General features: G+C 32.1%; 2 protein-coding genes across 3 annotated transcripts in view; both read left to right on the top strand.

Annotated features, from left to right (window-relative positions):
• The first annotated feature begins 330 nt into the window (after nt 1-330).
• LOC143076823 (uncharacterized) lies at nt 331-16,905 on the top strand. 2 transcript variants are annotated; one of them, XM_076252709.1, is made up of 6 exons: nt 331-876; nt 2,672-2,995; nt 3,598-3,753; nt 4,510-4,630; nt 5,939-6,781; nt 16,226-16,905. In XM_076252709.1, the coding sequence occupies exons 1-6, from the start codon at nt 647-649 to the stop codon at nt 16,436-16,438; spliced, it is 1,887 nt and encodes a 628-aa protein (XP_076108824.1). In that variant the 5' UTR covers nt 331-646; the 3' UTR covers nt 16,439-16,905. The 2 variants fall into 2 exon arrangements, with proteins under 2 accessions (XP_076108824.1, XP_076108825.1); XM_076252710.1 differs by lacking the exon at nt 16,226-16,905 and having other exon boundaries at nt 332-876; nt 5,939-7,427.
• A 1,358-nt stretch (nt 16,906-18,263) lies between these two features.
• LOC143074220 (vacuole membrane protein 1-like) overlaps nt 18,264-25,677 on the top strand; it is a 127,210-nt gene continuing 119,796 nt past the window's right edge. The window contains exons 1-5 of the mRNA XM_076249770.1: nt 18,264-18,271; nt 19,064-19,151; nt 19,603-19,743; nt 22,446-22,526; nt 23,681-23,797. Coding sequence (XP_076105885.1) covers nt 18,264-18,271; nt 19,064-19,151; nt 19,603-19,743; nt 22,446-22,526; nt 23,681-23,797 — 435 coding nt within the window. The remainder of the gene's footprint in view (nt 18,272-19,063; nt 19,152-19,602; nt 19,744-22,445; nt 22,527-23,680; nt 23,798-25,677) is intronic.

The following is a 25,677-nucleotide window of genomic DNA, read 5'->3' as shown; positions in this document are numbered from 1 at the left end:
GGGGGATGTTACATCACATTTCAAAAGGTTAGGACTGAAATGTGGACAGAGACGAGATTTTACAGCCGAAATTCTGTCGGAAGGCAATTTATAATGGGTACAACTTCAAGTCAAATCGGCACCTGTTCAAATCGGCACCTTGTTAAATCGGAACTAGTCAAATCAGCACCTATTTAAAGTCAATTCGGCATCCTATAATATTTGATTAAATAAATATAAATAATTCTAAAAATGTATAAATTCATGATCTATTATGGGGGTTGGATTTCTTCTTCTCTTCTTTTGTTACAGAAAACCATCAACTGATCAACGTACAGACTACAGATGTTTACTTTCCGGCGCATGCCTGGTAAATGTTTTTTAATAAATTTATGTTGATAATTTTTGTCAAAATATAAATTAACAAAATATTTCTTATTCAAAGTTGTTTTTGGTCATATATTTTCATATTTTCAATTTTTACAATTTTTCTTTGTTTTTAATTTATACAATAGACCACTTGCACATTAAATGGCGTTTCGCTTTCAAATCTGCAAAATATATCGACCGGAAATAGGTGGGGCAAAAGACGTCACAGTTTTTGCTTGTTTACCATAGCGATTGCCCAACACAACTTGTTTCATTCTGCTATAATACTACTATAACGATGTTATCATTTAAATCTTTGACAATTCCAAAGATTCAGTTGTATTTGAGAGATAGAGGTATAGTGGCAAATGGTTACAAACAGAAAGATTTGGCCAGTTTAGCTGAGGCGGTGGAAAAATTGAACATTCCGTATGACCCCAATTTTCTAGCAGACGACGTAGACTCTACCATACAAGATCGCCTGAGAAGAGCCGGTTGTAGTTTTTCTGACCCGTTTACCATAGGAGGGTAATTTAGATAATTTTTCATTCATTTCTATGACTTTTACGCCCCTCTGCATACTTCTTTAAACCGGCTTTTTCACCTTTTCTTACTAGGGGGTCCCAACGAGGGGCTATCAACGTAGAATATGTATGTCCTTAATACACTTGTCCTAAAATTAACCAAAATTCGTACCTTTACCTGACTAAGATTTTTTATTATATCCTTTATCGTTTGAATGAGTTATACTGACAAAATAAGTCAGAAAATAATATTTTCGGCTTTCTTTTAATTGAAGAGCCCCCAACCTAAATAAAAATGTACCCAACTAACCCATATTCCTACCTTGACAGTATCCCTTAATATTAAACCTTACTTTAAACTAGAAAATCATATAATATGCTAACAATACAAACCATAAATGAACCCTAAACCTTACTGTATTTTTTAAATTTGCCTAACCCATAAAGGCATGACCTGAAGTAAACACTGTATTCCCTAGAATCTAACCATTTGAACTTAGATCCAATCCTTCTCACAATTTAAAAGTACCTGAAAATATGTTAACTTACACAATACTTTCATATGTAGGGTCATACCCTAGTCCAAATAATAATGACATCTGGCAAAGCTATTTTAATTTTTTTTTTGGCAGTCCAAATTATTATGATGTCTGGTAAGGCTGTTCTAATTTTTTTTTGGACTGTCCAAGAAAAACATTTAAAAAGCGTTGCCAGAAGTCACAATTATTTGGACTAGGCCATACCCCAACCATATACAGCATAGTGCTCACCAGTCTTCTACTCCAATCTTAAAACCCTCACTCTTACATTAATAGTACCCAACTGTACATATTGCATGTTAGTCCATTAACTTGAAAACCTACAGTTTTATCCCTAACCATAATCAAACCATAACCCTCAAGTAATGGGATTCCTAAAGTAAAAGGAGTCAAAATGAGGGTCATGCTTCTTTTTCTTTGTGTCTGAAGCAAATTACTAAAATATATTTTTCTATCTAGCAGTAAGGCAGCAACCATTTGATTTTCGGGGGGGGGAGGGGGCTATGGATTTTTTTGGAAAAAAAGTTTGTTTCCAGTCTATGGAGAAAAAAAAATTGTTTTTGACCCTGAGAAAAAAAATTGTGTGTTTCACCCTCAACTGCCACTTAATGTAATGCTAAAATTGAAAGAAAAAAATTGTTTTCGCCTTGTTGCCAAAAAAATAAATTGTCTTTGGCCGAAGATGAAAAAAAAAACCATAGCCCCCCCCCCCCCCTCCCGAAAATGAAATGGTTGCTGCCTATTAACAATGATTAATGAAATTATTTCTAAAACTCATATTATGGCACCTTTTTAAAAATATGATTATTCCTGTCAATCTGAAACAATACTATAAAGGGAGATCCCATTTGACAAGACAATGGTGAAATTTAAAAAAAGGCATTCAAGACAGTATGGATAAAAATGATTTATAAATAAAAGAAAAGGGGGGGGGGTTGAGACACTTTGCCAAAAAACTCAACTCATGGAACAAAAATGTACGGATAAACAAATTTCACGGTCCACTGAACAAAGAAAATGAAAGTGGGAGTTTCAGGTTAAACTTAGTACACATGTTCCCTATTTGGTATGATTTTCTAATTTAAATGGCAAATTTAGATTTTTTACCCCATTTCATGGTCCATTGAACATGGAAAATGATAGTGCGAGTGGGGCATCCGTGTACTTAGGACATATTCTTGTTTTACTAGAAAAATCCATTAATTTCTTACCAGCAATGCATTATGTAGTGTTGATTTGTTAAACTTTTATTTTTTTCAGATATGATGAAGATTTTTCTGGTATACCTGACTTTTCCTTGTACGACATCTTCAATTATTTGTTGTTGCAACGTTCAGATTATGATAAGAGGAAATTGAAAGCTTATAAGAGTGCAGAGGACTACCGCTTGTTTTATGATGGACATGTCCAGGAACTGAAAGTCAACTATCTTAAGGTTAACAGCTCAGTTTGTGTTTTTATTGGAAAGTTGAGACCAACACAGAGGGCAAAGACGTTGACTGGGAAGATGACCTACCAGTGCTGGTTTGTTGTAGAAAAGACCCTAGGTGATGTTAAAGCAGCTTACTGTGAATGTCCAGGAGGGTAAATATAAAATTATTATATTTGTCAAATTCTTGACCCACTGTATTTTCTATTGTTATATGAAAATAAGAAGATGTGGTATGATTGCCATTGATAAAACTCTCCACAAGTGACAAATTGACAGCAAAATCATCATCTTACTATAGATACAATCTTCAACATCTAGAAAAAAACTAAGGGAAGTCAGCTATAAATTTTTTGAAATGACAAATGTAAAACAATCCATAGAATACAGCTCATGGTCTGATTTATTTAAAAAAAAAATGAAGGAAAACCAAATATGAAATATTTCAACAAACAATGACCATTTTATTAAATATTCCTGACTTGGGACATGCACAGAAACCAAGTGGTGGGGTTAAACTATTTTGTAAGAACATTTGTATAACAGCCTTAAGTATAGGTGGATTTAAAGTCAAAACTCAAGGTTGGTTTTCAAGCTTCTGTGTCTTGTATTAGGCAGTTGGAATTTAAAAATTCTGCTGATGTAATTTGATGACTTTCAATAAAAAATGCCAATGTTTAGTTAACCTTAAAAAATCTATAATGATTATAATATATGTATGCATGTGCTAACTTTCTTTAATACAATTTAATTGCAGTGCTGATGGAGCTTGTCGTCATGTTGCAGCATGCTTATATGAGTTGGAGGCATTTGAGAAGAAGTCTGTTACTGATGGTCCTTGCCAGTGGAAGAAACGAAAGAGGGAACACGATGAGCCAGTAGAAGTGGAACGAATGAAAATTATCAAACCAAGGTTTTTAACTTAATCATGTTCATCTTTAGCACTGGTAAAATTCAAACATTAATAAAAAAATATTCTAGATTTCACTCATATATTACAGTATTAGTATATGTATATACATGTATTTATAGAATAACTAACCAAAGAATTCAAATGGAGAAAAATATTCAACAAGTGACCGAACAACACATTAATTCATGAATGCGCACAACGAGTTGAATATTTTTTTATATTTGATGTCTTTAATTAGTTATTCTTTTCGTTACATTGGCAAATGCCATTTTTTTACAGAAATTAATGCAAAACATGTTAAGAACTATATTTTTTTCTACGCATTCACAATTTGTGTTCATCGCCTATTGTTGTATGACGTCAGAGAGTGAAATAATAACAACTGTTATTTCACATGTGAAATTTTTCGGTTTTTATTTAACTGAGAAATCAATGTAATTCATTGCAACCAATGTAATAAATATATATGTTACACAAGGATCCAGACTGGCCTCTAATCTAAAAATAACCATTTTAATTCATTTTTTTTATTATATTTATTAGGAATAAGTTATTTTAATAACAATAATAATTAAGAACTTTGTTTTCATTTTTCTTCTCTGAAAATAGACTCCTCATTAAATATTCATCTTGTCGCTTCTGGAAGTTTCTTGTTGCTACTGAAAAACTTGGAAATCCTAAATACCGGGTACATACAATGCCAATATTTAATGCCTGTCCAATAAATACATTTAAATGTTTAATATTCCAAATTAGGAGGATGGAAGCATGTGTATCATCAGCAGACCATGTGGTTTCCAGTTTTGATCCTAGACAGATGGTTGACAGAGCTGCAGAAGACGAGAAGATAAAACAGTTTGCAAGTAAATTAGCACAGGTATAACAACAATTCTTATGCATTGAAATTTAATTATGAACTTGTTTTGCCTTAGAGTAGCGATAACTGTATTGTAATTGAAGCTTTGCGGCATCCATAGGTACTTTTACTGTCTCAAATACCCATTTACCTGTCTCTGCTATGCATCGCCAGGTAAACTAAATTTGCTACAGTAAAACTACCGATGGACGTCCTGAAAGCTTCAAATACAAAACAGTTATTTCTTAAATAATTTAACAACACGCCCACCGGTTTTATTGGTGGATACACTATACTTCAAGTACAGCGCCCTCTAGCGACTCCTCTTGAGGTTTGAAATCATATTGTACAGATATCTTTTTCCTATGTAATTTTAAAACCTCAAAATGAAGTCTTGAGCAGAACTCGTGTCCATTGAAAATAGGTATCAAGGTGTTTAAGGATTGATAAAATTGGACAGTAACAGTAACAATTACATTTTCAAAAATATAAAAAGCAAAAAAAATATCAAAATAATTACTTTTGTGCAAGACCTTTTTTAAACAATAAACCATACTTTAATACTTAAATATTACTCCTATTATAATTTTTTTTTTTGTTAACAATGAAAGCTTAAATTTATTTATTATGGCATTAGTGTTCTTTCTTAAATGTTCAATGCAATATCAATTATTATTTTAAATTTTTGCACTTCAGTCTGCAGCATATATATTATATATATGCACCAAGTGTCACCTTTTTAATTTATGAATTTAAACAACATTAATTCTTATTTAAAAAAAAAATACTACAGAAAATGGTGACAATTTACCTTGTGAAATTTATGCTTTGAATTTTGTTCAAGTATATAATCATTAATAGGATTTTGCAATCATTTCATTAATTTCAAAACTAATATAAATGTTTTTTAAGAAAGTTACTGAGTTCATATATAAAAAAAATAAGTTCTGCTCCTGGCTTTAACAAAACACCACAAAGCCAGTAAAGGTAAAAGTAAAAATTGTAAACAAAAACAAAAATATATCAACAAATACCAACCCTGAAAAAAACCCTTATTAAAACATTGTGTAATTTTTTCATACTTAATTTTCTTTTTCAAATTTTCACAATTTACTTTTAAGAAAATGCATCATATAGTGAACACAAATATTGAAGTCATTAAAATGCCAAATTCACATAATTAAAAAAATATACTTAATATCTTTTTCCATTGTCCATATATATACAGTTAATATTTTTCTTCAAATTCTTAAATTCAAAATTGATATTTTTTCTTGAAAAACATATAATTAATACTTTTGTTTATAATTCAACTTGGTTTTTGAATAGATAAATCCAGAGGCTAGAGCACTAGAATTTCTACCCCATGAACCAGTAGATGTGGCAAAGATGGACTATTCAGAGGCAATACAGGACTTAACAATTCCTACTAAGGCTAAGTATTTTAAAGATAAGTATGTATGTTTAATTGATAATGAAGAGGACATAGTTGATAAATTTTTGGCTAGCCTATCATTCAGTTCAGATGATGTTAAGCTGATATCAAGAGCAACTCAGGGCCAGAGTAGCAACAACTTATGGTTCACTATGAGGAAAGGTTTAATTACTGCTTCTAACTTTCAGGCTATAATGAATAATGAGGACCCAGATCATATTTGCAGCCGAATTATAGGTAGTGAATCACTTTCTGTAAAGAATAAATTCCAAGAATTGGCCTTAGACTGGGGTAGACGCAAGGAATCAAAAGCCAGGAACCTATACCAAACAGCTCATGGTTTGAAAAGGAATACATGTATAACTGAAACTGGTTTGGTGGTAAATCCGAAGTATCCATGTATAGGTTGTAGTCCAGATGGAGTGATCACATGTAAATGCCATGAGAGTAAAGTTATTGAAATTAAGTGTCCGTTTTCACTAAGAAATAAATCTGCTAAATCTGTATTACACATGAAAACTAATTCTGATGGTTATATTGATTTTTCTTCACAGTATTATTGTCAAGTGCAAGGACAAATGGGAATTATGGAGATGAAAAAGTGTGATTTGGTATTCTACACCAAACATGGAATAGAACATGTAGAAGTCAATTTTGATGAAGAATTTTTTAACAGAATGCTGGTGAAACTGCAAAACTTCTTTACAGATTATATTGCACCATTTCTTCTAGAAATAGTGAGTAAAGAGAACTTATAAAAATAAGACCGTTAATTTCCCTTTTTGAATGGTTTTACACTAGTAATTTTGGGGCACTTTATAGCTTGTTGTTCGGTGTGAGCCAATGCTCTGTGTTGAAGGCCGTACCTTGACCTATAATGGTTTACTTTTATAACTTGTTATTTGGATGGAGAGTTGTCTCATTGGCCCGCATACCAAATCTTCCTATATCTAATAAAAATAAATTTACTAAAAATTGGTCCATGGGTACTTTAAATATTTTACTAAATATTAATTTGATATCTATAAAATTTTTCAATCCAAAATACTATGCAACTCAAAATAATGGTTCTTGGTACTTAAACGATTAATTTAAAGCAAAAGATTAATTTTTCTTCTGGGTGGTGGGTTTACTTAGGTACATTGTAGATGCATGAATTTATGTATTATAATATTAATATATTTTTTAACAATTTTCAATAGATTTCTTCAAAATTATTAAAAGCACTGACCAGTTCTCACACTATGTATAATTTCGACCTAGCCTACTTAAGAGTAATTCCTGCGTCAAGTACAGTCTAGTATGTTAACTTTTCAATGGTTATTGTTTCATGCATATTCCGGAGAAAGCATTTGCTTGTCCTGGCTTTGTCATCAACATCAACATTTTCAAACGATATAAAACAAACAAATAGAACTAGACAAATTTTCACTCACCAAAGGTTTTTTTATTAAAACCTATTAAAGTTGATAATCTACAATATTTTTAAGACCTTGTAAAAGATTGTAATTTTTTATACACCCATGTCTACAGATGATACTGCATGTCTATATGAAGGGCATATGATACAGTTACAGGGGAGGTAACTTAGTAACGTACAATGTTATTTATGGGACACTTAAAACTGTGACATATTGGGAAAAGATGCATTTCAACTGGTTTTTTTTATGATTGAGAGTTATTTAACTTGGAAATGAGTAGAAGGCCCCCCCCCACCCTTTTTTACAATGGCATATTAATTCAGTTTGATTAGGTTTGAAGAGTAAATTCTATTAATTTAAATGAAAAGTCCACATTCATTTTTTTAGAATTCATAAATATAGTGTAAAGTACACTGAATTATTTTTTCCAAAGAACTGTTTAACAAAAAGCCCATATTGTTTATCTGTTTTTTAAGAGATTTCCCCCTCCCCCCTTCTGCAGCACATTAAGGTATATTTTTATCTGACATATTTAAATTGCTTAGGTGAAAACTAGTTTGTATCCAAATTTTCATAAAACATTTATCATGGAATCATAACTGTATCATATGCCCTTAAACTAAGTTGTATTACTGTTGTTGTCGTTGTTAGTTTGATGCCTCATTGAGGGTTAACATGTGTCCCTTTTCATTCATGCTTATTTAATTATGCTTGTTGTGCTGATGCCTAATTTAGGTTTACCCTGTTACATCCTTTAATTTACTGTCAATCTTGTTTGGCTGATGCCTTTATATAAATAGCCAAATATGTACCAAATTTACTTTTTGAATTAATTATAAATTTTGTAAATCCAAGTAGATAAGTAAATTATAATGATTCAGATATACCCATTTGACCCACTTAAATTAATATTGTTTAACCCTTTTGCTGACAAATGAAGGTTTAATAGTAGATATGAATTTTAAAAGTTTTTGAAAATTCAGCACAATTTTAATGATACCTATTATTCTATAAAACTGGATGTTTACTTTATTGTTTCCATTGGTTGCTTTCGCTCAAATTTGTGTTGTGTTGGGATCTGATAATTATTTTCCTAAATCTTGTTTCTGGTAAATCAATATAACTACACAGTGCCATACATGTATAGTTGGTTATATTTACTTCATTACAATTTGTATCCACAACTGACTCATTGACAAATATAACACATCTCATTAACTTAAGATGGAATACTTTGTAGTTATTTAAAAAAAATTGGTTCTCTATAGATGATTTAAGGTAGTTCAGGGGTAAACTGCCATCTTGAATTGTACAATCACAGTAAATAATCAATTATTTGGTGTTTCTTTTTGCCCAAATCTGAAAAATTGGAGAAAGATTTGCAATTTATTCTTTACACTGTATTTTTTAATTTAAGGAAACTTAGTTACCGGTATTTAGTTTTTAAATATTACATTTTTATACGACCGCAAAATTTTTCAAATTTTTCGTCGTATATTGCTATCACGTTGGCGTCGTCGTCGTCGTCGTCGTCCGAATACTTTTAGTTTTCGCACTCTAACTTTAGTAAAAGTGAATAGAAATCTATGAAATTTTAACACAAGGTTTATGACCACAAAAGGAAGGTTGGGATTGATTTTAGGAGTTTTAGTCCCAACATTTTAGGAATTAGGGGCCAAAAAGGGCCCAAATAAGCATTTTCTTGGTTTTCGCACTATAACTTTAGTTTAAGTAAATAGAAATCAATGAAATTTAAACACAATGTTTATGACCACAAAAGGAAGGTTGGTATTGATTTTGGGAGTTTAGGTCCCAACAGTTTAGGAATTAGGGTCCAAAAAGGGACCCAAATAAGCATTTTTTTTTGGTTTTCGCACCATAACTTTAGTATAAGTAAATAGAAATCTATGAAATTTAAACACAAGGTTTATGACCGTAAAAGGAAGGTTGGTATTGATTTTGGGAGTTTTGGTCCCAACAGTTTAGGAATAAAGGGCCCAAAGGGTCCAGATTTAAACTTTGTTTGATTTTATCAAAAATTGAATAATTGGGGTTCTTTGATATGCCGAATCTAACTGTGTATGTAGATTCTTAATTTTTGGTCCCGTTTTCAAATTGGTCTACATTAAGGTCCAAAGGGTCCAAAATTAAACTTAGTTTGATTTTAACAAAAATTGAATCCTTGGGGTTCTTTGATATGCTGAATCTAAAAATGTACTTAGATTTTTTATTATTGGCCCAGTTTTCAAGTTGGTCCTAATCGGGGTCCAAAATTAAACTTTGTTTGATTTCATCAAAAATTGAATAATTGGGGTTCTTTGATATGCCAAATCTAACTGTGTATGTAGATTCTTAATTTTTGGTCCGTTTTCAAATTGGTTTACATTAACGTCCAAAGGGTCCAAAATTAAACTAAGTTTGATTTTAACATAAATTAAATTCTTGGGCTTATTTGATATGCTTTATCTAAATATGTACTTTGATTTTTGATTATGGGCCCAGTTTTCAAGTTGGTCTAAATCAGGATTCCATATCAAGTATTGTGCAATAGCAAGAAAGGAGAAGGGGCTATAAGGGGCAAAATTGGCCCCACTTCAAAATCTATTGGTATTTCTTTCAATTGATCTCTATGATATGGAGCTTATAAAACACCAAAAAGTATATAGTTATCTCTTGCGGTTTTCTTGTTAGGACGTCGTAAAAATAGTAGGCCGACTAAGCTTAAATATCAGATTTTTACGTATTTTATCCTTTTTTATGTATTGTGTACATTTTACAATAGATTACACCTTAAATAGTCAACGTGCATACATAATTACTAGTGAACCATTGTATTAATACAATGAAGAACAAAATTGATATAAAGTTTAGCTATTTAATATCAGTAAAATAGTTGCTATGGTAACAACAAGTTAACATTCGTTCTATGTACATGTATGACCAAATTATAGAAATTTTTCACCAGAGAAAATCTACAGTTATTGTTTGTATAAAAAAGAAGATGTGGTATGATTGACATTTAGATAACTGTCCACAAGGGACCAAAATAACACAGACATTAACAACTATAGGTCACCAAACAGCCTTCAACAATGAGCAAAGCCCATACTGCATAGTCAGCTGTAAAAGGCCCCGATATGCCAATGTAAAACAATTCCAACGAGAAAACTAACAGCCTTATTTATTTTTCTTTTAACTTGAATAACCAAAAATGAGTTTGTGTGTACTTTAATGTACTCGGCTGATAAAAACACATTAAGGTGGGACATATTACGCACTAGTATACATATATAATCAAAGACACAATTACCGGCTCAACCTTAATAAAACTGAAATATTGTTAGCACATTTTTTATTTTTTGTTGTTTTAAAAGGTGTCTTTACAATATCATGATAATGTGATTTAAAACGACAAATGTAAAAAATTACGAAACGATGAAAAAACAATTGGATTTGATGGGACTCGAACGTACACCATCATGCCCAATGCGCAGCGTGTAGGCGATTTGAACCACATTGACACAACTATTTGAAGGTAATAACTCATATTGATCATTTTGATTCATAAACGGAAAATATTACCGTAGGAACAAATTTTTTTTTTCATTTCTTTACTTCTTATTCAACTAAATTGTTTATATCAATGATATGGCCATTTCATCTTTGTTGATTATGTCGTGGTGTAAATTATTTTTGTTTTACCAAACAGACGTTAATAGTGCAAAATGGAAACTGAGTTTTTTCGTCTGGGGCGTGTTTTATTGGTCTCTTCTGCACATCTCCAGAATGTCTTCTGGTGAAGAGTAAAATAAAAATTAATTTTGACGTCGAATTTAGCAGATTTTTGTTATGTTGGATGACATAAATCAAGTTTTCGATGACCTTTTTTTTTTTTAGAATATTAAGATACGTCCCGTAGACATGCATGACTGTAAAAGTGTGCTCTGTTCGTTACAATTTTCTTTAAAGTGCTTTCCTATGTCTCAATTTTTCTAAACAAACCAGGCTTAATCTCCCACTATTTGATTTTTACGATTTATCTTAAAGTGCACGAAAAATCGTCAATGTTTGTCAATATGACTGATCAAAAAGTACATCTCAGTCTATACATTTTTTTAAAAAGAAACCGAACTGGATTTTTTTTGTATAAAGCTAAGATATCTGGAAGTTCTAAATATCGTTTTTCTATGGTGCTCCATGAAGAACATCTTCTGGTCCTAAATATTATTTCTAATGCACAATTTTGATGGTCAAAACCTTCGGATCTACCATTTTTCTACAACCTTCATTGTATATGGATCTATATGTAAGTATATAAGGTATACCAGACGTTTCTTAATAAATAAATCAGTTGGCCCGAGAACACAGTTATTTCGTAGTGCATTTCTTTTAGACAATAAATTCAAATTTAAAAAATCGCAGCTGCTCTTTCTCAAAAAGATTTTTACAGTGTAGTGTTCTACCAGTGGGACAAATAATATCAAAATTATAGAAACTTCTACCAGCTCTAACTCAAAATATTGACAATTCTGTGTTAAGGAGGTGTAAAATTCAGTTTGACAGCTTCAGGCGTGATAAAATTTGACCTTTTTGAACTGGACCAAATCACTACTAATAACATAAAGATTCAGCACCCAATTTTTTTTAACATGTAAATACACCCCCCCCCCCCCTTCTTAATATTTCATGCATTTGATATCAAGAAATAAATTGGGAAAGTGTATCAAATAAAACATGTAAGTTATACACTGTTTACACTAGGGACTATAGACAACGAAAAAGGACCAGTTGGTTGTGTACTGATTGATACTTCATTCTGGGAGAACAAGATTTATCTCAGTACTTGTTGCAATTAGTTTTGAACACATTACCAGTAATTGCAAATACTCTTAGTTCAATACTCTATTGTCTTAATTCTAGTTTGCTGGTTTTATTTTGTGTTTGTCTGTACCGATATTTTGAGTTAATCTAATTGCAACTGATTTGTGCCGGTTGTTTTTATATTGTACTGCTACGCTACTGTTTCAGCTTCGGGGAGGGTTGAGCGCTCACAAACATGCTGTTGTGCTGTTAAACCACTGTACTAGGTTAGGGGATGGTTGGGATCCGCGGCTTACATGTTTATCCCCGCCAAATTATGTATGTAAAAAACTATATGCTTGTCCCAAGTCAGGAGCTTGTAAGTCAGTGGTTATTGTTTGTTGCTGTGTTACTTACTTGTTTTTCGTTCATTATTTTGTACATTAATTAGGCTGTTCGTTTTCTTCTAGTGATTTCGGGGCCTTTTATAGCTGAATATGTGAAATGTTGTCTCTTTGACACATTCCCCATGTCCTTTCTCAATTTTATTATGCTTATGTTGAAGAGCGTATGGTGATATATGGCTGTTAATTTCTGCGTCATTTAGTCTCTTGTGAGAAATTGTCTCATTGGCAATCATACCACATCTTCATTTTAATATCAACCCCTGCCATATTCTTTATGAACCTGTCCCAAGTCAGCAGCCTGCAGTTTAGTGGTTGTCGTTGGTTCATGTCTCAACTCATTTTAGATATTTTTTAAATTGATTTGTTATGTATAATTAAACCGTTAGTTTATTCGTTTAAATTGTTTCACACTTTTCATGGACTTCACGGCTTAACAGTATCGGATTTTGTCATTATTGAAGGCCTTACGGTTGCCTGTAATTGCTTACTTGAACTCCGGTGGATAGTTGCCATATTATCAATAGTAACACATCTCTTAGTTTTTATATTATATATATCTGATGTTTAATCTCGTTTTTCCTGAATATGCAATTGCATGAAATATGTGTCACTGTGCGTTAAAAATTAGCATCAATTTAAAGTTGTGTTAAATAAGAGAAAACCATCTGATATTTAATAACTTCGGTTGGGGTGGGGACAGGAGTATTTCGTATATAAATATGGTTGCCTGCTAAGAGTTGAAAAAAGGCATGTTTAGCGACATATTAAAATGATCAATAATACCCTCTTTCCTTCTTCATTCCTCATCTAATGATTTCAACTAACCACTAGCCAAATCATGAGTGATGAAAGTAGAGTTTAACAACAATAAATTTAAAATTCCTTCCCTAGAATATTAAATAGTTGGCCCTTAACTGTTATTGTCCGTGTAGTTCTTATATTCATCTAGCTTATCATCCTACAGAGATGTCCTACTAAGGCTGTCGTACCATAAAAACATGTATAACACAGCTCACATTCTAATATATCTACATTCATAATAACATTGAGAAAGGAAATGGGGAATGTGTCAAAGCGATAACAACCCGACCATAGAGCAGACAACAGCCGAAGGCTCATAATCTAGTATAATATAAGAGCATAAACCTTAAGCACGGGGAGGCTCTCTATTTCATGTATTTATTATTGTCATTTCGACAAAACAACGCCATTTTTTGTTTTGTGCCTCTGCTGTCTAAACCACCTATTTCAAGGGAAGAGGTAGAAGAGAGCCAGAAGATCTTCCCAATGCAAAAAAAAAAAAAACAAAAAAAAAAACAACAGAAATGGACCTTTTCTGGCTCACAACCAAAGAACAAAAAAAAAAACACTCCCCTGCTGTGCTGTGGAATTTTTTACGTGTTAAGTTTAAATATTGAAAGTTTTTTTAATTCTGTCTGTTTATATCAAGTATTTAACGAATGATACACTGATTTCTATTCCGCTATAAAAAGCTTCTTAACAACAGAAACAAGTAAAACTCTGTGTGTCAGATCCATAATCACTTACAATAAATATAAGACGACAAGGGCTAGGCTGTACTTGAGAGGCTATGTTATGTACTTTAATATGAAGAAAAACACTTTATAATTTACTTTCTATAATGAAACTGTTTTATTATCAACCATTGACTAATAATATGTTAAACAAATACAACTGTTCCTGGTCAACCTTATTCCGATAACGGTATGTATGAAAAACGGACGAAAAATTTTGGAACTTTGATGCCGGTTTTGAGCAAGTTTTTAATTAAAATTCAGTATGAGCGCAGCTTTGCCCCACTGAAATATTTCAACATAAGATGCTTTATGTTGATATTATTGCTCTGATTAAATATTTCGTTGGGGCAAGAATGCGCTGGTACTTTTTTCGTAAAAAAAGTTAGTGAAAATGAGTAAAAAATTGTGAAAAGCCAACAAATATGCACGTGAAGTGTTGTCAAAACACGGCATTATGACGTCATAACTACAAAAAAACATTTTTTTCATAAAATGAATATGTGTAACGGAAAAAGAAAGCCATACACATACGAATAAGTAGAATTTGAAAAATTCTCGAAATTGAGGCCAATTTTGCCCCTTATAGCCCCTTCTCAAGAAATTTTCAATCGCACAGTATTGCACAATAGCAAGAAATATCTAATTGCACAATTTGTGCAATAGCAATTAATTTTCAATTGGAGTTATCTTTCTTTGTATAGAATAGTAGTTGATAATATATGTTGGAAATTTACCAGACTTGACTATGATGTCATTTTCTATTTTTATTTGCCAATAACTTTATGTAAATAACTTCATTGGAAATTTGCCAATATAAAATGTTGTTGATGAAGCTTTTTTTCCTTATCTTATCTAAAATGTTTTTAGATAATGTATGTTGGACATTTACCAGACATGACTATGATGTCATTTTCTATTTTTATTTGCCAATAACTTTATGTAAATAACTTCATTGGAAATTTGCCAATATAAAATGTTGCTGATGAAGTTTTTTTTATTGTTTTATACAATAAACAATGTATATTCACTTTTACTACCAACCAATCTTTACCATTCAGTGATAACAAGCACTTTATTTTACATTTTAATATCTTATGATGTATTTAAAAGAGTAGTTATTGTTGCAAACTCCATTAGAAATTTGAATTGATATCAGTTTTGGAAAAAGGGAAACGGGGATGTGAAAAAAAGGGGGGGGGGGTTTAAATTTTTCTCATTTCAGATTTCATAAATAAAAAGAAAATTTCTTCAAACATTTTTTTGAGAGGATTAATATTCAACAGCATAGTGAATTGCTCAAAGGCAAAAAAAAACCTTTTAAGTTCATTAGACCACATTCATTCTGTGTCAGAAACCTATGCTGTGTCAACTATTTAATTGATTTGTAAAATCTTGACATTTGTTTTGTGTAAAAAAAAAACATATAATGTCAAAAATTTGATCACAATCCAAATTCAGAGCTGTATCACGCTTGAATGTTTTGTCCATACTTGCCCCAACTGTTCAGGGTTCGACCTCTGCGGTCGTATAAAGCTGCGCCCTGCGAAGCACCTGGTTTGACATAAAATGTCGTTTTATGTACAAAACACTTGGGATGGACATCGTTCAGTGTGAGGAATTTGTACAGCCTCATAAAATTTTTCAAAAGTTTGCCGTTTTGGGTTAAAAAATTACGATTTGGGGTCAAATAGCAGAATTTTGAGAATTTCACCTAGATATAATGCCGAAAATTTGAAAATTTGAATATTTTATGAGGAAAAAATGATCAAAACATGAATAAAACTGTGAACATGGTGTTAATGAATGAAATAAATACACAAATAACTACAAACAAGTTTTTATTGACATTAATTATGAAGATCTCCCACTTGAGCAATAGTAGCCAGGGAAGCCATCGTCTCAGAGTAGCTTCTGTCTGGGCAGCAATCGGTGAAAGGGTTAAAAGAAATATTAGATTTATTAAGAAGAAATCAATAAGAATTTATAACCCATGATATTATGTCCTCATTTTTCAGTATGTTGCAAAAATAGAGAAATATGTATTATGGTGTGCATATTGGTTAGGTCTTGGTGTACTATCATCTGTAGGTCTGGGGACAGGATTACATACATTTCTATTATATCTGGTGAGTATATCTTGGTGTACTATCATCTGTAGGTCTGGGGACAGGATTACATACATTTCTATTATATCTGGTGAGTATATCTTGGTGTACTATCATCTGTAGGTCTGGGGACAGGATTACATACATTTCTATTATATCTGGTGAGTATATCTTGGTGTACTATCATCTGTAGGTCTGGGGACAGGATAACATACATTTCTATTATATCTGGTGAGTATATCTTGGTGTACTATCATCTGTAGGTCTGGGGACAGGATTACATACATTTCTATTATATCTGGTGAGCACTTTATCTAGGTGTATTAACATTAGTCTGTCATGAAACACATGATTACAAACATTTTTTGAGTATCTTGTGATTGACCAGGATTACATGCAGTTCTGTTGTGTTTTGTAAACTTGTATATTTTGTCTTATCTCTAAGTCTGTTAAAAAGATTACTTTGTGTTTTTCAGAAATTCTAGATTCAGAGTTTATTTTTACAGGAATTTAGATGCCATCCTCTACAACTCCATATACACAATATCCCATGTTAAATGTTATTATACCCCACGCAAAGAAGTTGCGGAGGGTATAATGTTTTCGACCCGTCCTTCTGTCAGTCCGTCAGTCCGTCCGTCAGTCCTGTTTCTTGTCATCGCAACTCCTCTCAAACCACACAACAGAATTTCACGAAACCTTTTCAGATAATAAGGACATACTATGTAGTTGTGCATATTGACGGGAAATTGCAATTCAATTTTTATTCTAGGAGTTACGCCCCTTTGAACTTATTTACTTTAATGTACTACTGCAACAGTTTGTCATCGCAACTCCTCTCAAACCACACAACAGAATTTCACGAAACCTTTTCAGATAATAAGGACATACTATGTAGTTGTGCATATTGACGGGAAATTGCGATTCAATTTTTATTCTAGGAGTTACGCCCCTTTGAACTTATTTACTTTAATGTACTACTGCAACAGTTTGTCATCGCAACTCCTCTGAAACCGCACAACAAAATTTCATGAAACTTTGTAGGTAATAAGGACATACTACGTAGATGTGCATATCGACAGTAAATTACGATTCAATTTTTTTTCTAGGAGTTACGCCCCTTTGAAATTATTTGATCAATATACTACTGCAAGCTTTTGTCATCACAACTCCTCTCAAACCACACAACAGAATTTCATGAAACCTTTTCAGATAATAAGGACATACTATGTAGTTGTGCATATCGACGGGAAATTGCGATTCAATTTTTTTTCTAGGAGTTATGCCCCTTTGAACTTATTTACTTTAATGTACCACTGCAACAGTTTTTCATCGCAACTCCTCTCAAACCACACAACAGAATTTCACGAAACCTTTTCAGATAATAAGGACATACTATGTAGTTGTGCATATTGACGGGAAATTGCAATTCAATTTTTATTCTAGGAGTTACGCCCCTTTGAACTTATTTACTTTAATGTACTACTGCAACAGTTTGTCATCGCAACTCCTCTCAAACCACACAACAGAATTTCATGAAACTTTGTAGATAATAAGGACATACTATGTAGATGTGTATATCGACAGGAAATTATGATTCAATTTTCTTTTTTATACAATTTTTTTTTCTCATACTTATTTTATTTCTCCAATGACAATGTGGGGACGTGGGGTATGTGAGGGCGCTCACTAAGGTTCTTTAATTTAAAAATGTTGTGTTTAAAATTTTTATACCCCACCTAGGGGCAGTACCTTTTTAGGTCTGTGCGTCGTTTATTTGTCTGTCTATCCTGCTTCAGGTTAAAGTTTATGTTCAAGGTAGTTTTTGATAAAGTTGAAGTCCAATCAACTTGAAACTTATAGCATGTTCCCTATGATATGATCTTTTTTTATGTTAATGCCAAATTAGAGTTCTGTCCCCAATTTCACAGTCCACTGAACATAGAAAATGATAGTGTTAATAGGGTTTCCGTGTACTATTGACACATTCTTGTTTGCTAATACTTCCCATATTTCTTAATTTAGTAAGATACATGTATCAATGGATTCAGTGAATGCTTTATAAAATTTTGATTTAAAGTTTCTGAAAGACTTGCTTACTCTTAAATTTCACGGAATAGTATGATTGTGTTAATCTTCCTAAATTTTTAACCTTCCAATATAAACAGTATCTTTAAGTAGTTGGAAAGTTATTTTTCATTTGATACTTTTCTACTTCATCAAAAACAAAGTTTTGTGTTCAGTAATATTTTGAAGATTAATTTTCCTGTTTGAATTGTTTTATTTTGTGAATGATAGGAATCAATTCTGAATTTTATAATTTTCTGGATTTTTTTAATAAATTTCTTATGTTGAAATAGCATTTTTCTTTAATTTGCTTGTGTTTCTTTCCCTATTAGTTGTATGACATATAGTTTCTTAAATATTTATTATAAAAAAGAAGATGTGGTATGATTGACAATAAGACTACTCTCCTCAAGAAACCAAAATGATACAGAAATTAACAACTATAGGTCACCGTACGGCCTTCAACAATGAGCAATGCCCATACTGCAAAGGCCCGAAATGACAATGTAAAACAATTCAAACGAGGAAAACTAACGGCCTATTTTATGTAATTTATAAAATATATTGATGAACAGATTTAATTTTTAAACTGTGTTAACAAATAATGTCATATATGAATAAATGTATATAGATCCCTTATTTCATACACTAGATTAAATTTAAGTAATCTTGTATTTTTAGAATTGTTTGTCCGGAAGGTGTTACAGATGGCAGCACAGTATCATTATGGACTATAATGAATAAAGTCAGACTTGAAGCTATTATGTGGGTATGTCATATATTCAACCTTTATGAAAATGATATTGTCTCCTAAACTATCATAGCAAATAAATAAACTCATCATATATATTTAGATAAAATTGAGAATGGATATAGGGAATGTGTTAAAGAGACAACAACCCAACCAGAGAGCAATATTCACCAAAGACCACCAATGGGTCATCAACACAAAGAGAAAAATCCCGCACCCATGGCATGCTTTAGCTGGCCTCTAAACAAAAATGTGTACTAGCTCAGTGATAATGGATGTTAAACCCGAAATATATAAATGAACTAAAATTAAAAATCATACAAGACTAACACAGGCCAGAGGCTCCTGACTTGGGACAGGCACAAAAATGCAAGAATATTTTTTATACCACACCATACAAGAAGTACTAATTATTGGATAATTTATATTATAGAGTGAGAGATTAAAAAAATATATCTTTATGTTTCAGGGTGCTGGGACAGCACTTGGAGAATTGCCGCCCTATTTTATGGCAAGGGCAGCCAGGCTGTCAGGGGCAGATCTTGATGACGATGAGTTTGAAGAAATAGAAGAACTCATTCATGAGAAAAAAGAGCATCCTGAAGAATTAGTAAGTCTCACAGGTTATGGTCCGAGTGAGAGTGTGTACTGTTATTTTTGGCCTTTCATGTTTTTGTGGGTGCCTTCTAGTAATCACTCTGTTTTTTATGCCCCACCTACGAAAGTAGAGGGGCATTATGTTTTCTGGTCTGTGGCTCAGTTCGTCTGTCCGTTCGTCTGTGCATCCATTCAGGTTAAAGTTTTTGGTCAAGGTAGTTTTTGATGAAGCTGAAGTCCAATCAACTTGAAACTTAGTACACTTGTTGCTTATGATATAATCTTTCTAATTTTAATGCCAAATTAGATTATTACCCAATTTCACAGTCCATCGAACATGGAAAAGGATAGTGCGAGTGGGGCATCTGTGTACTTTGGACACATTCTTGTTCTGTCTATTTTATAATTTTTACTTTTGTCCTTTGTGCATTTTGTGTCAACTTTTGTGAAACCATTGACACGATTTAAAATGTAAGTGGCATTCTATCTTTTTTAAACTCCCCTTCCAACAACCTAAGCTTTTGAGGTTTAAATCTAGGAATCAGACTACCTATCTGTCTGTTGGTCACTTTACACAGTTGTAGAACTCTACCTGACAATGTACATGAAGGAATATAATCTTGGTCGTATTATGATAGGGGAGATAATTGAACCTACTTCAATATTACAATATGTGGCACCGTACTCGGGCTTGCAAAATCAATAGTCTTACTGCAAATCTCAAATTGCTGGGCAGCAGTGCAAATTTTGAAGTACTTAAGACAAGAATTTTGTGATGTTTGCTTACTTTGCGAAATGTTCTGAAAGAGTAGAGGGCACCTTTATTTCTTTTCAAATTCTTTAATGATTATCTGTTCCATACTAATATTCAATTAAAAATATTTACTAATAAATATCAAAATGTAATATAATTCATTAGACATTTCTTATTTCTATTCATAGCATTGCATAATGATGTATAAACTACATTTTTACGTAAGAAGTTATTTATTGGATTTGGTGTTTCAGACAGCTGCTGGCGGATAATTTGGCTACGGTCATCACAGGTTCAAGCCATGAATAAATTTAACAGTAATTTACTAAAAGCTAACACCTAATATCAAGTTGTATTTTTTCCCCAATATTTATTATGGATCGGATTTCTACATGTTTTACATACTTACAATGAAATTGTTTACAATTTACACAAAAACTTTCCAATATTTTTTATTTTTTTATTTTGTGTTTATTTAGCATCTGTACAGTCATAACAGTGTTCTAGAATCCTTTTCAACATTTTGAACTATAAACATTTTAAACGACCATGATCTTGAAAGTTGAAGAATTTCACTGAGTGACAAAAAGGTTTTTCTGAATTCCTGTTGCAAAAAGGGAATGGGGACTTATCATACTGAGCTTTTTATGGTAATTGTCTCTTGTAAGTGTAACTCCTCTTTAACATCTATGCACAGACATTGATGATACTTTCTCTAATTTTTGTGCTATTTTCACATTTCCTGACCGGTGTGAGAAAAATATTTCTCCTCACTAGTGAAAAATCTGTTCTCGGCAAATGATTAGTCGAAATTTGATTATGACATCTAAATGTTTTTTTTTTCTTCTGAATTGTCCTATTGTGACGCCATGAAAAAAGGCGGCAATGCCTGATGACGTCGCATATAAAGAACACAAGTTTCTGAAAATCTTTGAAAAAGAAGGATAAAAATCATTAGAGAAACAGATTCCGACACTATAACTTGTGTATTACGATATTTCTCCACTTGAGACAGTTAAATTTTAAGCCTCGTGCTTTAAATAATAAAATTTAACTGTCTCGAGTGGAGAAATATCGTAATACACTTGATGCAGTGTAGGAATCTATATAGATACAGTTGTTGAACACTACTTGACGGTGTAAACAAAGAAACATTATCTTGTTCTTACTGTCCGAGTGAAGATAATATTATTTATGGTTTTGGGGATATCCATTTTAAAATTCACTAACAGTGTAGGTATTATACCTCCCTTTTTAAGGGAGCTGTATATAGTAATTGTATGTTTAACTTGTTGGTCTGTTTGTCTGTTCATTCTCATGTCTCATATTTGGACTACTATATCTTCAGAAGTTTTTAGGCATCTTGTTTCTGAACCAGCATTGAAATGGATTTCATTTAAAAAAATTAAAGAATTTTTCTTGCATAATGATATTGAGCGCATAAATAACCATATGCTACGTCTTAACAAAACTCACGACTTTGCTTCTTTGTTAAGTTGGCTTGATTTGTCACACTTTTTACAGTGCTTAGAGGGTATGACTTTGTTAGCTTTGTTCACTGTGTTTGTTAGTTATTACTGTAATTAATAACATTAAAGGTACCAATTTTTCTGCACCAGATGTGCATTTTGACAAGAAATGACTCTTCAGCAATGCTTTAGGTGGAAATATTTGAAAATCCAAAACTTATAAAAAAAAAAAAATAAGAGCATATGACCTAAAACGAGGAAAATATAGCTAGAAGCAAATTAGCAACAAAAAATTTATCCATTATTTTAAATCAGTTCATATTTCAAGTAGATCTAGAGTTAACAATGGTTAAAAAGTAGAATTAAATGTGTCCAAATGCATTTAAATAGTAAACAAACAAGAAGGATTTGAAATTTCTGTTATCTCAAGCATGATAATTGGAAAAGAATTTTTAATATATTCTTGTCTATTGTTTTATTTTTTATTTTCAGGGATTTATGGAAAAATCTAAATTAGCTGTACATAACCTTGTACAGAAAATTGGATTCTTTGGTATCTTAGCCTGTGCATCGGTAAGTACTGACCCCCAAGGGTGACTGGGGAATAGAAATATGGTCACTTGGTCTTCTCTCGACTGGCAGTAAAACGCTTGCTGAAGTGGGGTGTCCGTTTGGCTGTGCGGGATATATCAAGTTCGCAGTCACGTCCGGTCAGAATGGGGACGTTAAATCCGATGTCTCGTGTAGAGAGAGTGCCACGCTCTTTGCACGTAAAGAACCCTTGCAACAACTCTTTGAGGGGTCCGTAGGTGGCCTGTTGCAAGGCAAAATTTCTTTCCCTATCCAATAAACCCTCATTTTCCAGTGGCAGTCCAAATTTCCCCGACCATCATCCCAGATGGCCTCTATTGTGACAAGACCTACCTATTGTATTTATTGTGAACTTGTTCTCGTCCTGAATATGCATGAAATATTTGCCACTGGACGTTAAGCAACCAACAATCAATCAATCAATCAATCAGTAAGTACTAAGCTAGATAAACATTACTGGGGTTTCTATGTAAGGTTTAATCTTAATAAATGGTACTTTTAATTTGTGTCTGAAATTCTGAATACTGTAAACCAACTTAATTTCGCGACCGATTAATTTTCGCGACTCTTGGGGGAAGAAAAATAACGCGAAATTAAATCGTCGCGAATATGTATAACTTGGATCTTTCCTTATTAAACTATATCAAGTTAACTAAAAAATCGCGAAATTAAATCGCCGTGAAGTAGACTAGCTGGAGATAAACGCGAAATAAAGTATCCGCGAAAATAAGTTGGTTTACAGTATGCAGTGTATTAATCTTAAAAACATCACTTCTGGAAAAACTTTTCCAAACGACAAAACATTTTTTCTATAAACATGGTCAATTTGTCCATTATCAGACAAAAAAACATGCTTTATTTTAATCTGTGCCTCTTTGTTCTTTAATTCTATTTTTAAATCTGTATAAGAAGTCTGTCAGTTAAATATATGAGTTGCAGATGCTCAGATGTTGGTTCATATCTATTGATAAAATATTAAATATAGGCTAATTTTAGAAATTGGTATTGTAATCTTTTAAACATTGAAAAAGCATAGATTTTATTTAAGCTTACTTCATTGTGAAACTGGATTGCCTCTGAATTTGTATAAATTCAATTTTGATTGTTTTGATTATAAATTTTACTTTTTTTTACAGATACCAAACCCTCTGTTTGATTTGGCAGGAATAACATGTGGTCATTTTCTCATTCCATTTTGGACATTTTTTGGTGCAACATTAATAGGAAAAGCTGTTATTAAAATGCATATACAGGTAAGTTCTATGTTATGTTGTTGGGTAGCTATATCATAATGAATACTCATTTATTGTAATTCATACACATTTGCAGTGTACTATAGAACTAGAGGCTCTAAAGAGCCTGTGTCGCTCACCTTGGTCTATGTGAATATTAAACAATGGACACAGATGGATTCATGACAAAATTGTGTTTTGGTGATGGTGATGTGTTTGTAGATCTTACTTTACTAAACATTCTTGCTGCTTACAATTATCTCTATCTATAACAGTACTTTCTGTGGAAAATGTTATTGAAAATCTTCAAATTTTAAGAAAATTGTTAAAAATTGACTATGAAGGGCAATAACTCCTTAGGGGATCGTCGTCGTCGTCCGAATACTTTTAGTTTTCGCACTCTAACTTTAGTAAAAGTGAATGGAAATCTATGAAATTTTAACACAAGGTTTATGACCACAAAAGGAAGGTTGGTATTGATTTTGGGAGTTTTGGTCCCAACATTTTAGGAATTAGGGGCCAAAAAGGGCCCAAATAAGCATTTTCTTGGTTTTCGCACTATAACTTTAGTTTAAGTTAATAGAAATCTATGAAATTTTGACACAAGGTTTATGACCACAAAAGAACGGTTGGGATTGATTTTGGGAGTTTTGGTTTCAACAGTTTAGGAATTAGGGGCCAAAAAAGGGCCCAAATAAGCATTATTCTTGGTTTTCACACAATAACTTTAGTTTAAGTAAATAGAAATCAATGAAATTTAAACACAATGTTAATGACTACAAAAGGAAGGTTGGTATTGATTTTGGGAGTTTAGGTCCCAACAGTTTAGGAATTAGGGGCCAAAAAGGGACCCAAATAAGCATTTTTCTTGGTTTTCGCACCATAACGTTAGTATAAGTAAATAGAAATCTATGAAATTTAAACACAAGGTTTATGACCATAAAAGGAAGGTTGGTATTGATTTTGGGAGTTTTGGTCCCAACAGAATAAGGGGCCCAAAGGGTCCAAAATTAAACTTTGTTTGATTTCATCCAAATTGAATAATTGGGGTTCTTTGATATGCCGAATCTAACTGTCATGACTGTGTATGTAGATTCTTAACTTTTGGTCCCGTTTTCAAATTGGTCTACATTAAGGTCCAAAGGGTCCAAAATTAAACTTAGTTTGATTTTGACAAAAAATGAATCAGTTAGGTTCTTTGATATGCTGAATCTAAAAATGTACTTAGATTCTTGATTATTGGCCCAGTTTTCAAGTTGGTCCAAATCGGGGTCCAAAATTAAACTTTGTTTGATTTCATCAAAAATTGAATAAATGGGGTTCTTTGATATACCAAATCTAACTGTGTATGTAGATTCTTCATTTTTGGTCCTGTTTTCAAATTGGTCTACACTAAAGTCCAAAGGGTCCAAAATTAAACTTAGTCTGATTTTAACAAAAATTGAAATCTTGGGGTTCTTTGATATGCTGAATCCAAAAATGTACTTAGATTTTTTATTATGGGCCCAGTTTTCAAGTTGGTCCAAATCAGGATCTAAAATTATTATATTAAGTATTGTGCAATAGCAAGTCTTTTCAATTGCACAGTATTGGGCAATGGCAAGAAATATCTAATTGCACAATATTGTGAAATAGCAAATTTTTTTTTAATTAGAGTTATCTTTCTTTGTCCAGAATAGTAAGCAAGAAATATCTAATTGCAAAATATTGTGCAATAGCAAGATTTTTTTTTAATTGGAGTTATCTTTCTTTGTCCAGAATCAACTTAAATCTTTGTTATATACAATATACAATGTATATTCACTTTTTACTACCAACTGATAAATTAAAATAATCTTTACCATTCAGTGATAACAAGCAGTTTTTTTACATCTTAATATTTTATGATGTATTTAAATGAG

Source organism: Mytilus galloprovincialis, chromosome 5 (genome assembly GCF_965363235.1).
Source record: "Mytilus galloprovincialis chromosome 5, xbMytGall1.hap1.1, whole genome shotgun sequence".
Classification (NCBI taxonomy): Eukaryota; Metazoa; Mollusca; class Bivalvia; order Mytilida; family Mytilidae; genus Mytilus; species Mytilus galloprovincialis.
The sequence above is the reverse complement of the archived record's forward strand: the minus strand, read 5'-3'. Positions and strand labels throughout refer to the sequence as shown.

Coding starts and splice junctions, on each gene's coding strand:
- LOC143076823 (XM_076252709.1), top strand. CDS start 647: ATGTTATCATTTAAATCTTTGACAATTCCAAAGATTCAGTTGTATTTG. Junction 877..2,671: donor GACCCGTTTACCATAGGAGG/GTAATTTAGATA, acceptor TATTTTTTTCAG/ATATGATGAAGATTTTTCTG. Junction 3,754..4,509: donor ATGAAAATTATCAAACCAAG/GTTTTTAACTTA, acceptor ATTCCAAATTAG/GAGGATGGAAGCATGTGTAT.